This window comes from Monodelphis domestica, chromosome 2 (assembly GCF_027887165.1).
Source record: "Monodelphis domestica isolate mMonDom1 chromosome 2, mMonDom1.pri, whole genome shotgun sequence".
NCBI lineage: Eukaryota > Metazoa > Chordata > Mammalia > Didelphimorphia > Didelphidae > Monodelphis > Monodelphis domestica.
Window position 1 is genome coordinate 207747023 of NC_077228.1, and position 15327 is coordinate 207762349.

Here is a 15327-nt window from a genome sequence, read left to right on the forward strand (position 1 = left end):
CTTAGGGTCAAGAAGACCTGAATTCAAGTTTTGCCTCTGACACTTACTAGCTGTGACTGTAGGACGAGTTACTTCCTCTCTGAGGCAGCTCTTTAAGAGTATATATTACAATTAATTTCTTGATCTAAATGAACAGAGATAATCAGTTTTCAGACATATATTTGCCCACTAGATCTATTCTATGCCCTTGAGAAACATAAAATAAAAAACAATTAAATAGGCCCAGCTCACAAGGAGTTCTCCTTCTCTTGGAAAATAAAATATGTACATAGATAGATATATGCAGAATAAATACAACATAATTAAAGTGGAGGCTACCACTGGAGGAATCAGAAAAGCCTCCTCATCGAAGGCAGAAATTAAAGATAGGGACTCTGAGGTAGAGAAATAAGGGGAGCATGGAAGAGAGCCAGTAAGAAAAAAATGGAGATAGAAAATGGAAGGCCATATGTAAATAATAGAAATAGGCAGGAAAAATGATAAGGGAAGAGTTTATGTATTTGATCCAGTAGAAACAGGGAAGAAGGAGAATTTATTGGAGAATATGGTCAAGACATCTCTTAAAGACAATCAGTTAGCTAGCTGTGTGGAAGATGCATTGGAAGAGGAAGAAACTCCAGAGTTAAAGTAACATTTGGAGCATTTATATTTATTTTTTTCCATTTGAATTATTTTATTTCATTTATATCTTTCAAGGAGAAGAGGACAACTTGAGCTAAAGATGTGGCTGTGTGAGTAGAGAGAAAAGAGAGAATATTTGAGAGTGGTTATCAAGGGAGAAATGTCAAGAGTAAGTGATAGGTGACTGATTGGATTTTGGGGAGAAGAAGGGAGTGAGAAAGAGTCAGGAATCCAGCATAACTGTGACACAGAACCTATTATGGATAACTGTTTTAGATGATCATCACTCTATTGAAATCTCTTTTCAGGCTTGCTAAGTAATCCAAGGACTCTTTGTAGCAAATCCTGAATTTCCTATAATGTAATATCTATGTTCATATTTCACCTTTCCTAGTGTTAAGACACACAAAATTGCAGATCTCCAATCCAAAGGTGAAGTGTAGGGTTGTATTCTATTGAGACAAGCTATTAGGATGAAGGTAAATAAAATTAAACCTGACTCATTAGCAGAACAATGTAGGTTAACAGGTAATTGATTTTGCCACTGTTCATCTGAAAATTTTTCTAATTCTCACTTCACAATCCTCAGTGTAGGCTTCTTAAACCTAGCATAGTCCCCTAAACCAGAAGGAAAAAAATTATGTTTCTGAATTCACAAGAGGCCAACAAGGCTAGGCTCATCCCAAAAGTTAACTGTCTTCTTATTGTTGAATTTGAAGTTAAAAGGAGACAGGAATATGTAGTATCTTTCACACTCTGCAGTCACTACATATTCCTCACCTTCACATCATTCACCATTGACATCTTTCATGAACAGAAAATATTGATGCTCAAAACCTGGAACACTTTCTGAAGGATATGGGGGTCGAACTGACAAAAAAGGAAAAGCAAGCTCTTCTGAAAGAACTGCCACCTGATGGTAAGTGTTCCATATTACACTGTGGCCCTCAGAAGAACTTGGGCTGGGTTGTGTGAAAATGTGATACTCTCTAAAGAAAGATGCTTCCAGAGGTTCAGTGAATAGATGGCCAAGCTGGGGGTTGGGAAAACCTGGGTTCACATATTTTCTCAAATACTTCCTAACTGTGTGACCCTTGGTGAGTCATTTAATCCCACTTGTCTAGCCCTTGCTATTCTTTTGCCTTGTATCCCCTTTAAGACTAGCAAGAACAGTGTTTTTAAAAAATAAAAATAAATACAGAATTATAAGATATTTGAGAATCCAGCTACCCAGATAGACAGAGAAATTATATGCCCATAATTGCAAACTTTCTCTTTTCAGAAATAAAGATTCAGAAATAAAAATAAATGAGGAGGCATTATTTGCTTTCAATTGGGCCAGCTCAATACAATAAAAATGGAAAACCTGTCTAAATTAATGTACATGTTCAGAAAATTTGGAGAAGACGGGCATTTTGCCATACCCCTAGACCCATCTTTTAAGCTATTTCTTTTATGTCCTTAAAGAGAGCAAAGAAAGGCATAAAGGAACCATTAAGGTGCAAAATGAATACTGTATAGTAGCACTTTTTGTTATAGTAAAGAACTGGAAACATACAAAATAAGTATCAATAGCTGATGACTAAGTAAAAATTTTTATATGAATGTCAGAGGATATTATTGCATCATAAGAAAACACCATAAAATATTGCTTCAGAGAAATATGAGAAGACTTTTTAGAACATATGCTGAATGAAGTAAAGAAAAATCTTATAAATTGATTCCTGGAGGAAAGTAACTTTGAAAGACTTAAGATTGATGCAGTCAGCTCTGACTTCTGAAGACTAATGATAAATCATAATTTTTATCTCTTGTAAGACAAGATAAAGACTGAAAGTTAAACTCCAGGCACATATTTTTAGACATGGCCAGTGTGTGGATTTTTTTCTTGACTTGATTTTCCTTTGTTGTAAGTGAGAGATTTTATTTGGAGCAAACATATGACAATTATGGGGAAGAGAACAAAGTAGGAATATTAATGCAAAATAATAATGACAAAAAGAGCATCAATGAAAGATGTATAAAATACTTAAGGGAACAGGAAAAAATCATAGAGAAGCACAATATTAGAATTACCTTGTTAAATCTATCATATAATTTCTAAAACAAGTCATACACAATACATATTCACAGTTTTACATACTAAAAACAATGTGTTACCAAACCAATGCTATTCACTGTCTCCTTTTAAAAAGACTCCTCATCAGCTTGTGAAATAATACCTGTTAGAAGCAAACCAATAAATCCTTCAGTCAACACAATGGATTATGTTATCACAGAGTGAGAAGAGTCTGTGTTAAAAGGGATGGATTAATCCACTTGAGAATCTTTTCTATTTCTTTGCTTCATCATTATTTGGTGAAACAAGAAGGGAATAAAAGAGTCTTCATAGGCTACCTTGACAAAATGATCCTGTGCTATTAGTGTAATTCTCTGTGACCTGGATTATACCTTGTTTTACAGCCAATGGGAAGATGAATAAGAATGATATAATGAATGCTCTACAGAATCTCAGTGGTGAGTGAAGAACTATTTTATTTCTTCTCAGCGATTATAGTATGACTCCTATAGTCCCAATTAATAATTCAAAGTTTCTGTCTCGTGAACTCCAGTTCTTTATGTAGTCATCCTGAAGGAAACAATTCACCTGATTTTGTCACTGTAGAGAACTTCATACAACTCTTAACCAAAAGGTTTTAGATTAGCTCTCTGCTTTGCCATAATGCATCAGGCTGGACCAATTCATTCTTTTATTGCATGCTGTGGAAACTACTCTTGAAAAGTTTGTCAGGATATTTTAGACCAGGATTAAGCAATAGATGATCTTTCTTATTCTCCTGGTGATTATACATGTGTCTCCTTAGAGATTGTTGTTATGCCTTTGAAAATGTGTTTGGTGGGGGAGCTAGGTGACTCAGTGGGTAGAGAGCCAGGCTTTGACTTTAGAAGGCCAGGGTTCAAATCTGTTCTCAGATACTTTCATATCTGTGTGACGTTGGATCATTCACTTAATCCCAATAAGAAAAAAAGAGAGAATAAAAGAAAGTAATCAAGAAAGAAAGAAATATAAGAGAGAAAGCAAGAAAGAAAAAGGAAAAAGAAAGAGAGAAAGAAAGAGAGAAAGAAAGAAAGAAAGAAAGAAAGAAAGAAAGAAAGAAAGAAAGAAAGAAAGAAAGAAAGAAAAGAAAAAGAAAGGAAGAAAGGGAGGAAGAAAATAAAGGAGAAGGAAGGAAGGAAGGAAGGAAGGAAGGAAGGAAGGAAGGAAGGAAGGAAGGAAGGAAGGAAGGAAGGAAGGAAGGAAGGAAGGAAGGAAGGAAGGAAGGAAGGAAGGAAGGAAGGAAGGAAGGAAGGAAGGAAGGAAGGAAGGAAGGAAGGAAGGAAAAGAAAGGTAAGAGTTCATTTGGAAAGTACTTTATAAGTTTTTATTAGAATTTTCTCACTCTCAGACTCAAAATGATGAATCCAGTCCTTAAATTCTTTCAAAAGACTCTTTATACAATTGTGATTCTTTGCACAATTCTGTATTTTTCTTATTTGTCTCCCCAACTAGATGGTCAAGTCCTTGAAAATAGGGAGAGTCTCTAGGGAGTAGCTAGGTGGCTCACTAGATATAAGACTGGACCTGGAGTCAGGAAGGCCTCAGTTCAGGTTTAGCCTCAGGGATTTTCTATTTATGGTGACCTAGGACCAGTAACTTAACCTCTATCTGCCTTAATTCATTATTCCAGTATCTTTGCCAAGAAAACCCCATGGATGGTATGGTCCTTCGAGACATGAAGAATCAGACACAACAATGAAAGTGTTTTTGATTTTCTGTTTATTCTTGGCATATAATACCTCACACACAGGAGAGACGTGACTGGACTAGGCTTTTTATCTCCAGTATTCAGTACAGTGCCTAACATATATTAGGCACTTAATGAATGTTTGAATGATTAATTATGGTCTTCCATTGTCTTTTTTCTGAAGGAGAAAAAATTGATGTTAACAACTTAGACCAGCTTCTGGGAAACTTGGGGATCAAGCTCAAAGATAGTGAAATGAAGGAGCTAATGAATAATCTGCCAGTTGATGGTGAGCATTTCTCATGCCTCTGTGAGCTTTTAGGGAAGATTTGATTTCCTACCTAAGAATTTCTTAATTGATCCTGACTTAGATCACATTAAGGGACAGAAATACTATAGAGAAAGCCCATCATAATATAGGATAAAATACTATTTCTGACTGAGCCTTCAAGTCCAGAGTTTCTCAGACTACCACTGACTACAAGCACAGGAATGGAAGAATCCACACTCTTACTATAGGCTCCAACCAAGCTAACTTGTGGTCATCTTTAAGGAGAAAAGCCTAAAGTCATTGTCATTAGGGAACCCTAATGAGCCAGCTGACACGTTCTGGTACTGGACTTGGAATACAGAAGACCAGAATTCAAAAACTATTTTAAACAGCCTCTGGTCTAAGCCCAGACAGGTCATTTCTTCTTATTTAATATTTCTTTCTTCATCTGTAAATGAGCATAGTAATAGAGCCTACAACATAAAGTTGTTCTGAGAAGCAAATGAGAAAACATATATATTAATGTTGAAAATCTTAACGTGCTATGTAACTGCTAGCTAGTATTATTTCAAAAGATACATGTTTGCATTGGTGTGAGTAGCCTAAGCACATTGTAACCCATGCACACCTGAGTATATTTTTTCATGTGTTTCTATGACCAAAAAATATAAAGAAAAATTATCATCTAGTGACCAGCTTTACAAGAGGATCCTATATCCACTGAGCCTTACTGGTCTTGTTCCTAAATGGGACTTAAGAGAAAGAATACTATCCACATCTAGAGAAAGAACTCTAGAGTAGAAATTCAGAAGAAAATGTGATTTATCTCTTGTTTATATGAATATGTGATTTAGGGTTTGGGTTTTAAAGGATTGCTCTTTTAGAATTATAAATAATATAGAAATAAGCTCAAGTGATTTTGTGTGTGTGTGTGTGTGTGTGTGTGTGTGTGTTTGTCTGTATCTGTGTCTTTGTCTGTGAAACCCAGGGAAATTGCTTATCAGCTCTGGAAGGGAAGAGAGCATGTTTTCTCCCTCCCTCTCGAAGGGAGGGAGAAAACATGAATCATGGAACAAATGAAAAAATTTAAATATTTAAAATTAAATTAAAATGAAATGTCCCTCAATAGAAATAAAAGGCATATATGCTCCAAACTACTTTTAGATTAGCCTGCAAAAAAATAAACATAGTCTCTAACTGGACCTAGATTCATAATCTCAGAGGGGGAAATGGAGTCCTCAGCTATAAACTCTTCTAGTCTCTTGTCAAGGGATGTAAATCTTGGATATTTCAAGAATCCATGACCGTGTCATTTTGAGTTTACCCCCCACCCCTTGACATATTTTGCAAATCCTCTCTCATTTCCTAAGCACACTTTCAGAGTCACAGTTAGCATATTATAAGAAATATTCATAAATATTATATTTGAATTAAATTGACAAATGCAAGTACACAATGTGAGTGTGAGTGGAGAGATGCAAGCAGATAGATTGTAGAAAGAGAATCAAAAAGTCTCAGCAATTGATTAGATATGAGGAATGCAAAAGGAAGCATTAAGGATGGCACTGCAGGGTACACACACACTCTAATGATTCCTATAACACTGAATTCACAAGACAGTTGTGAGACTTGAGTGAGATTATTTATATAAAGTACTTTGTTTATTTTTAAAAGAATATATATAAAAGTCATTTATCACACATTTGACTTAAGAGGTTTTTCTTTTGTTAAATGCTTTAATAATTCCGGGTTTTTAACAAACAGCCCCCTAAAGGGAATTGGTCTCCAAACGCGGACCTTTTTTTCCACAAGAATAATTTTTAAATGCTATTTTTAAATAATATTATTATATTACAGTTGCAGATTTCTTTCATCAAGGAAAATATATCTTACAAAACCAATTAGGTAAAAACAAATTACAAAGATAAAGATTAAGCACATACAAGATTGTGGTCAAAACACAGAAAGAAAAAACTAGCTCATCTTTTCTTGGTGTCACCCAAAAAAAATCAGTATTTTCCTAGTCTGCCAAGATTATATAACATCCATGCTGGGAAGGGACATGAAAATTACCTAGGTTAGCCCTTCATTTTGCAGAGGAGGAAGCTGAGGCTAGATATCAAAAGGCCAATTCTTTCCATCTTACTCCTAAAAGGTCCTGTACCTGACCTGCCAAAATAAAATATCTGATTATGATACAAGTTCTGATACTCCCTAACTACAAGAGAAACTTCCTGAATGATTGTGTGAGGTTGCTAAATACTACATTGTAAATAAGGCTGGATCCAGAGTCCAATACCTTAGACATATACTAGCTTTCTAAGCCAAACCAAGCCATATAACCTCTCTAAGCCTCAATTTCCTTATCTTTAAAATGTAGAAAATAATACCACCTGCCTCCCAGGGATGCTGTGATGATACTATGAGTTAATATTTCTGAACAACTTGGAAAATCTTAAAGCCCAATATAAAGCTAACTTTATATTATTACTATTCTCCTCATCATACAGATTGAGAGCCTTCTTCATTCCTAAATTGAATCATAATATTAATCTATAGAGAAAATAGGATAAAATTCCAGGCTAATTACCTGAATTACAGAGGAAACTGTGGCACTCTTATTTCAGAATGTAATGAAATCCTAGTTTCATGAGCTTTCTTCTCCAGGACTTTTTCTAACCTGTGCCATTTCCTACAGATGGTGGGAAAATCAACCTGAAAGAAGTTATGGATAATGTGAAAAATGTTCAAGGTTAGTAAGAAGTAATGATGAAAAGTCAGGTAACATATTAATGTTTCACATGAAGGAAAGGGTGGCATAGTGAGCAGAGAATCAAGAAGACCTGGATTCAAGTTCTGCCTCTGACACTTACTGGTTGTGTGACTGTGGAGCAAGTTACTTCTCTCTCAGGCTGCTCTCTGACCTTTTGTTACAAATAGTGTCTTGATCTGCATATAACAGAGATAAACCATTTGCAAATATTTAATAAGTACCCACTGGTCTCTTCTAGACCCTGGAGATACTGACACAAAAACAATGAAAAAGTCCCAGCTCACTAGGAGCTTGCCTTCTCTTGGGAAAGAAAATATGTACATATGTAAACATATAAACACAACATAATTTGGGAAGGAGAGTCCTAGCAGTGAGAGAACCAGGAGAGCCTTCTCACAGGAGGCAGAGGTTGTGGTTATCTTGAAGGAAGAAGGGGACTCAAGGTGGAAGTAAGGAGAGCAGGGGGCACAGCCACTAAGGTAATACAGAAACAAGAAATGGATGATGCCCATGTTTGAAGAACAGAAATAGGCAGGGAAAGTGAGGAGAGAGGAGTTTATGTATTTGATCCAGGAGAAATAGGGAATCACTTTCACATTTTTATTGGAAGATAGATTGGAGAGGGAAAAGATTCTTGGTGTCTTTCATGCTCTGGAGTCATTACATATTCCTGACATTCACATCATTCACCATTGACATCTTTCATGAACAGAAAATATTGATGCTCACAACCTGGAAGACTTTCTGAAGGATATGGGGGTCGAACTGACAAAAAAGGAAAAGCAAGCTCTTCTGAAACAACTGCCACTTGATGGTAAGTGTTCCAAATTACACTGTGGCCATCAGAGGAACTTGGGCTGGCTTGTGTGAAATGTCTAAAACTCTCTAAAAAAAAGATGCTTCCAGAGGTTCAGTGAATAGATAGTCAGGCTGGGGGTTGGGAAAACCTGGGTTCAAATCTTTTCTCAGATGCTTCCCATCTTTGTCACCCTGGGTAAGTCACCTAACCCAACTTTTCTAGCCCTTCCTACTCTTTTGCCTTGCATCTCTTCTAAAACAAAAGATAAATGTTTTAAAAAATAAAAATAAATATGGAATTATAAGATGTTTGAGAATCCAGCTACCAAGATAGACCAAAAAATTATATGCCCATAATTACAAACTTTCTCTTTTCAGAAATTAAATAAATGAGGAGGCATTATTTACTTTCAATTAGGCCAGGTCAATACAATAAAAATGGTAATCCTGTCTAAATTAATGTACATGTTCAGAAAATTTGGAGAAGACAGGCATTTTACCATGCCCCTAGACCCATCTATTAAGCTATTTGGTTTATGTCCTTAAAGAGAGAAAAGAAAGACAAAGGCAACCATTAAGGTACCAAATGAATACTGTATAGCAGCCCTTTTTATTATAGTAAAGAACTGGAAACATAAAATGAGTATCAATAGATGAATGACTAAGGAAATTTTACATATTAATGTCAGAGGATATTATTGCACTATAAAAAACAACATATAATATTACTTCAGAGAAATATGGGCAGACTTTTTTGAACACATACTGAATGAAGTAAAGAAAAAACTTATAAAATGATTACTTCTTGGAGGAAAGTACTTTTGAAATATTTAAGATTGATGTAAACAGTTCTGACTTCTGAAGACTTAATGATGAATCATAATTTTTATCTCTTGTAAGACAAGCTAAAAACTGGAAGTGAAACTTTAGGCACATATTTTCAGACATGGCCAGTGTATGGATTTTTGGTCTTGACTGAATTTTCCTTTGTTATAAGTGAGAGGTGTTATTTGGGTAAAAAGGATGAATATTGGTAGGAGAACAAAGTAGCAATAATAATACAAAATAATAATAATGATTAAAAGAGCATCAATGAAAGATGTATAAAATGCATAAGGAAATAGGAAAAAACCACTGAGAAGTATGACATAGGAATTACCTTATTAAATCTATCATAATTTCTAAAACAAGTTATACACAATACATATTCAGAGTTTTACATACTAAAAACAACTTGTTTCCAAACCAATTCTCTTTACTATCTCCTTTAAAAGTTATTCCTCATCAGCCTGTGAGAATACCTGTTAGAAGCAATAAATCCTTCAGTCACTACAATGGATTGTGTTATCACAGAGTGAGAAGAGTCTGTGTTAAGAAAAGGGATGGATTAAACCCCTTGAGAATCTTTTCTATTTCTTTGCTTCATCATTATTTGGTGAAGCAAAGAGGGAATAGAACAGTCTTCATAGGCTACCTTGACAAAATGAACTTGTGCTATTAGTGTAATTCTCTGTGACCTGGATTGTACCTTGTCTTACAGCCAATGGGAAGATGAATAAGAAGGATATAATGAATGCTGTACAGAATCTCAGTGGTGAGTGAAGAACTATTTTATTTCTTCTCAGTGATTATAATGTGAATCATATTATCCCAATTACTAATTCAAAGGTTCTGCCTCATCATCTCCAGTTCTTTAGGTAGTCAGTCTGGAGAAAACAATCCACCAGATTTTGTCACTGTAGAGAACTACATACAACCCTAAGCAAAAAGGATTTAGATTAGTTCTCTGCTTTGCCATAAATGCATCAGGTTTGACCAATTCATTATTTTATTGTGTGCTGTGGAAAACTTTGTCAGGATCCTTTGAACCGGAATAGATGATCTTTCTTACTCTCCTGGTGACTGTCCATGTGTCTCCAAAGAGATTGTTGCTATGCCTTTCAAAATGTGTTTGTTGGGGCAGTTAAGTGACTCAGTGGATAGAGAGCCAAGCTTTGAGTTTAGAGGTCCATGGACACTTCCTTATCAGAGGAAAGAAAGAAAGAAAGAAAGAAAGAAAGAAAGAAAGAAAGAAAGAAAGAAAGAAAGAAAGAAAGAAAGAAAGAAAGAAAGAAAGAAAGAAAGAAAGAAAGAAAGAAAGAAAGAAAGAAAGAAAGAAAGAAAGAAAGAAAGAAAGAAAGAAAGGAAGGAAGGAAGGAAGGAAGGAAGGAAGGAAGGAAGGAAGGAAGGAAGGAAGGAAGGAAGGAAGGAAGGAAGGAAGGAAGGAAGGAAGGAAGGAAGGAAGGAAGGAAGGAAGGAAGGAAGGAGGGAGGGAGGATTGGAGGGATGGAAGGAGGGAGAAAGGAAGGAAGAAAAGAAGGGAAGGGGGTGCAGCTGGGTGGCTCAGTGGATTGAGAACCAGGCCTTGAGGTGGGAGGTCCTAGGTTCAAATTTGGCCTCAGACACTTCCCAGCTGTGTGACCCTGGGCAAGTCACTTGACCCCCATTGCCTAGCCCTTACCACTCTTTTGCCTTGGAGCCAAAACACAGTATTGACTCCAAGATGGAAGGTAAGGGTTTAAAAATTTTTTTTAAAGAAAAGAAGGGAAGGAAGGAAGAAAAAAAAGATAAAAGTTAGTTCATTTGGAAAATACTTTATAAGTTGTTATTTTAATTTTCTCACTCTCGGCCTCTAAATGATAAATCCAGTCCTGAATTCTTTCTAAAGCCTCTTCACACAACTTGTGATTCTTTGCACAATTGTGTATTTTTCTTATTTGTCTCCCCCACTAGATGATCAAGTCCTTGAAGGTAGGAACAATCCTCTTGGGAGTAGCTAGGTGGCTCACTAGATACAGCATTGGACTTGTAGTCAGGAAGACTTCAGTTCAGGTTGAGCCTCAGGGATTTTCTATTTATGGTGAACTAGGACCAGTCAATTATCCTCTATTTGCCTTAATTCATTATTCCAGGATCTTTGCCAAGAAAACCCCATGGATGGTATGGTCCTGCGGGGTATGAGGAATCAGACACTACTAAACAACAACAAGAGTGTTTTTTATTTTCTTCTTATTCCCAGCACTTAATGTAATACCAGGCACACAGGAAGGACTTAATAAATGATGACTGAACTTGACTTTGTATTCCCAAGATGTAGTACAGTGCCTAACATATATTAGGCACTTAATGAATGCTTGAATGATTAATTATGGCCTTCCATTTTATTCTTTCCAAAGGAGGAAAAATTGATGTTAACAACTTGGACCAGCTTCTGGGAAAAATGGAGATCAAGCTCACAGATAGTGAAATGAAGGAGCTGCTGAATAACGTGCCAGTTGATGGTGAGCATTTCTCATGCCTCTGTGAGCTTGTGGGGAAGATTTGATTTCCTACCTAGGAATTTCTTAACTGATCCTGACTTAGATCACCTTAAGGGACAGAAATACTATACTATACTATATAGAAATACTATATACTAATATATGATCATATATATTATCTCTGACTGAGCCTTCAAGTCCAGAGTTTCTCAGACTACCACTGACTACAAGCACAGGAATGGAAGAATCCTCACTCTTACTACAAGCTCCAACTGAGCTACCTTTTGGTCATCTTTAAGGAGAAAAGCCTAAAGTCATTGTCATTAGGGAATCCTAATGAGCCAGCTGACATGTTCTGGTACTGGACTTGGAATACAGAAGACCAGAATTCAAAAACTGTTTTAAACAGCCTCTGGTCTGAGCCCAGACAGGTCATTTGTTCTTATTTAATATTTCTTTCTTCATCTGTAAATGAGCATAGTAATAGAGTCTACTGCATAAAGTTGTTCTGAGAAGCAAATGAGAAAACATATATATTAATGTTGAAAATCTTAACCTGCTATGTAACTGCTAACTAGTATTATTTCAAAAGATCCATGTTTGCATTGGTGTCAGTAGCCTAAGCACATTGTAACCCATGCACACCTAAGTATATGTTTTCATGTGTTTCTATGACCAAAAAATATAAAGAAAACCCATCATCTGGTGACCAACTTTCTAAGGAGATCCTATATCCACTTAGCCTTACTGGTTTTGTACAATACAACACTTTTGAGATACTAGCATAGCCTTTTACAATGTCTTTCAATGGGACTTAAGAGAAAGAACGCTATCCACATCTAGAGAAAGAACTCTGGAGTAGAAATTCAGAAGAAAATGTGATTTATCACTTGTTTATATGGGTATGTGCTTTAGGGTTTGGGTTTTAAAGGATTGCTCTTTTACAAATATAAATACTATGGAAATGAACTAAAGTGATTTGTGTGAGTGTGTGTGTATGTGTGTGTGTGTTTGTGAGTGTGTATGTGTGTGTGTGTGTATATGTGTGTGTGTTCCTTATCACCTCAGGGAGGGAGGAGGAATAATGCAGGGAAAAAACATGAACAATGGAAAAAATTTAAACATTTAAAATTAAATTAAAATGAAATGTCCCTCAATGTAAATAGAAGACTTATGTGCTCCAAACTACTATCAAATTAACATGTAATTAAAAAACTAAACACAGTCTCTAACTGGACCTAGATTCATAATCTCAGAGGGGGAAATGGAGTCCTCAGCTCTAAACTCTTCTGGTCTCTTTTCAAGGGATGTGAATCTTGAATATTTCAAGAATCCATGAACTTGTCATTGTGAGTTTACCCCCCTTGACATATTTTGCAAATCCTCTCTCATTTCCTAGGCACTCTTTCAGAATTGCTGTTAGCATAAAATAAGAAATGTGAATACTATATTTGAATTAAACTGACACCTAAAAGTACACAATGTAAGTGTGAGTGGAGAGATGCAAGCAGATAGATTGTAGAAAGAGAATCAAAAAGTCTAAGCAATTGATTAGAGATGAGGAATGCAAAAGAAAGAATTAAGGATGACACTGCAGGGTACACATCCTCTAATGATTCCTATAACACTGAACCCACAAGATTGTTGTGAGGCTTAAGTGATATTATTTATGTAAAGTACTTTGTTGTATATTTTAAAAATAATATATATAAAAATTATTTATCACACATTTGACTTAAAGCTTTGTTTTTCTTTTGTTAAATGCTTTAATAATTCTTAGTTTTTAACAAAGTTAGCCCCCTAAAGGGAATTGGTCTCCAAACGGGGACCTCTTTTTCCACCTGAATAATTTAAATGATATTTTAAATAATATTAATATAATAATGTTTTGCATTTCTTTCATCATATACAATATATCTTACACAACGAATTATGGAAAAACAAATTGCAAAGATAAAGAAAATATTAAGCACATACAAGATTGTGGTCAGAACCCAGAAAGAAAAAACTAGCTCATCTTTTCTTTGTGTCATCTCCAAAAAATCAGTATTTTCCTAGTCTGCCAAGATTATATAACATCCATGCTAGGAATGGACATAGAGATTACCTAGGTTAGCCCTTCATTTTGCAGAGGAGGAAGCTGAGGCTAGATATCAAAAGGCCAATTCTTTCCATCTTACTCCTAAAAGGTCCTGTACCTGACCTGCCAAAATAAAATATCTGATTATGATACAAGTTCTGACACTCCCTAACTACAAGAGAAACTTCCTGAATGATTGTGTGAGGTTGCTAAATACTACATTGTAAATAAGGCTGGATCCAGAGTCCAATACCTTAGACACATACTAGCTTTCTAAGCCAAACCAAGCCATATAACCTCTCTGAGCCTCAGTTTCCTTATCTGTAAAATGTAGAAAATAATACCACCTGCCTCCCAGAGTGGCTGTGATGATACAATGAGTTAATATTTCTGAACAACTTGGGAAATCTTAAAGCCCAATATAAATGCTGTCTTTTTATTATGACTATTCTCCTCAACATATAGATTGAGAGCCTTCTTCATTCCTAAACTGACTCATAATATTAATCTGTAGAGAAAATAGGATAAAATTCCAGGCTAATTACCCGAGTTACAGAGGAAACTGTGGCACTCTTATTTCAGAATGTAATGAAATCCTAGTTTCATGAGCTTTCTTCTCCGGGTCTTTTTCTAACCTGTGCCTTTTCCTACAGATGGCGGGAAAGTCAAACTGAAAGAAGTTATGGATAATGTGAAAAATGTTCAAGGTTAGTAAGAAGTAATGATGAAAAGTCAGGTAACATGTTAATATATTTCACATGAAGGAAAGGGTGGCATAGTGAGCAGAGAATCAAGAAGACCTGGATTCAAGTTCTGCCTCTGTCACTTACTGGTTGTGTGACTGTGGAGCAAGTTACTTCCCTCTCAGGCTGCTCTCTGACCTTTTGTGTTACAAATAGTGTCTTGATCTGCATATAACAGAGATAAACCATTTGCAAATATTTAATAAGTACCCACTGGTCTCTTCTAGACCCTGGAGATACTGACACAAAAACAATGAAAAAGTCCCAGCTCACTAGGAGCTTGCCTACTCTTGGGAAAGAAAATATGTACATATGTAAACATATAAACACAACATAATTTGGGAAGGAGAGTCCTAACAGTGAGAGAACCAGGAGAGCCTTCTCACAGGAGGCAGAGGTTGTGGTTATCTTGAAGGAAGAGGGGGACTCAAGGTGGAAGTAAGGAGAGCCAGGGGGGAACCCACTAAGGTAATACAGCAACAAGAAATGGAAGGCCATGTATGAGGAACAGAAATAAGCAGGGAAAGTAAGGAGAGAGGAGCTTATGTATTTGATCCAGGAGAAATAGGGAATCACTTTCCCAGTGTCCTTCACACTCTGCAGTCACTACATATTCCTCACCTTCACATCATTCACCATTGACATCTTTCATGAACAGAAAATATTGATGCTCAAAACCTGGAAGACTTTCTGAAGGATATGGGGGTCGAACTGACAAAAAAAGAAAAGCAAGCTCTTCTGAAACAACTGCCACTTGATGGTAAGTGTTCCAAATTACACTGTGGCCATCAGAGGAACTTGGGCTGGCTTGTGTGAAAATGTCTGATATTCTAAAGAAAGATGCTTCCAGAAGTTCAGTGAATTGATGGCCAGGCTGGGGGTTGGGAAAACCTGGGTTCAAATCTTTTCTCAGATGCCTTCTATCTGTGTGACCCTGTGTGAGTCACTTAATCCTAC

General features: G+C 36.1%; 1 protein-coding gene and 1 long non-coding RNA gene across 21 annotated transcripts in view; one reads left to right on the forward strand and one right to left on the reverse strand.

The window, feature by feature from the left end:
- EFCAB3 (EF-hand calcium binding domain 3) overlaps positions 1 to 15327 on the forward strand; it is a 722802-nt gene that overhangs the window by 624351 nt on the left and 83124 nt on the right. For 13 of the 19 annotated variants that reach the window (XM_056817026.1, XM_056817025.1, XM_056817030.1 and 10 more), the window contains 9 exons: positions 1439 to 1540; positions 3085 to 3138; positions 4591 to 4695; positions 7376 to 7429; positions 8163 to 8264; positions 9789 to 9842; positions 11464 to 11568; positions 14281 to 14334; positions 15029 to 15130. In XM_056817026.1, the coding sequence (XP_056673004.1) occupies positions 1439 to 1540; positions 3085 to 3138; positions 4591 to 4695; positions 7376 to 7429; positions 8163 to 8264; positions 9789 to 9842; positions 11464 to 11568; positions 14281 to 14334; positions 15029 to 15130 (732 nt within the window). Of the gene's footprint in view, positions 1 to 1436; positions 1541 to 3084; positions 3143 to 4590; positions 4696 to 7375; positions 7430 to 8162; positions 8265 to 9788; positions 9843 to 11463; positions 11569 to 14280; positions 14335 to 15028; positions 15131 to 15327 lie in introns of those variants that run through there. The other 6 variants (XM_056817041.1, XM_056817034.1, XM_056817033.1 and 3 more) reach the window with 6 other exon arrangements.
- The window catches only part of LOC130457239 (uncharacterized), a 160018-nt gene that overhangs the window by 32081 nt on the left and 112610 nt on the right, over positions 1 to 15327 (reverse strand). The window lies entirely within an intron of this gene.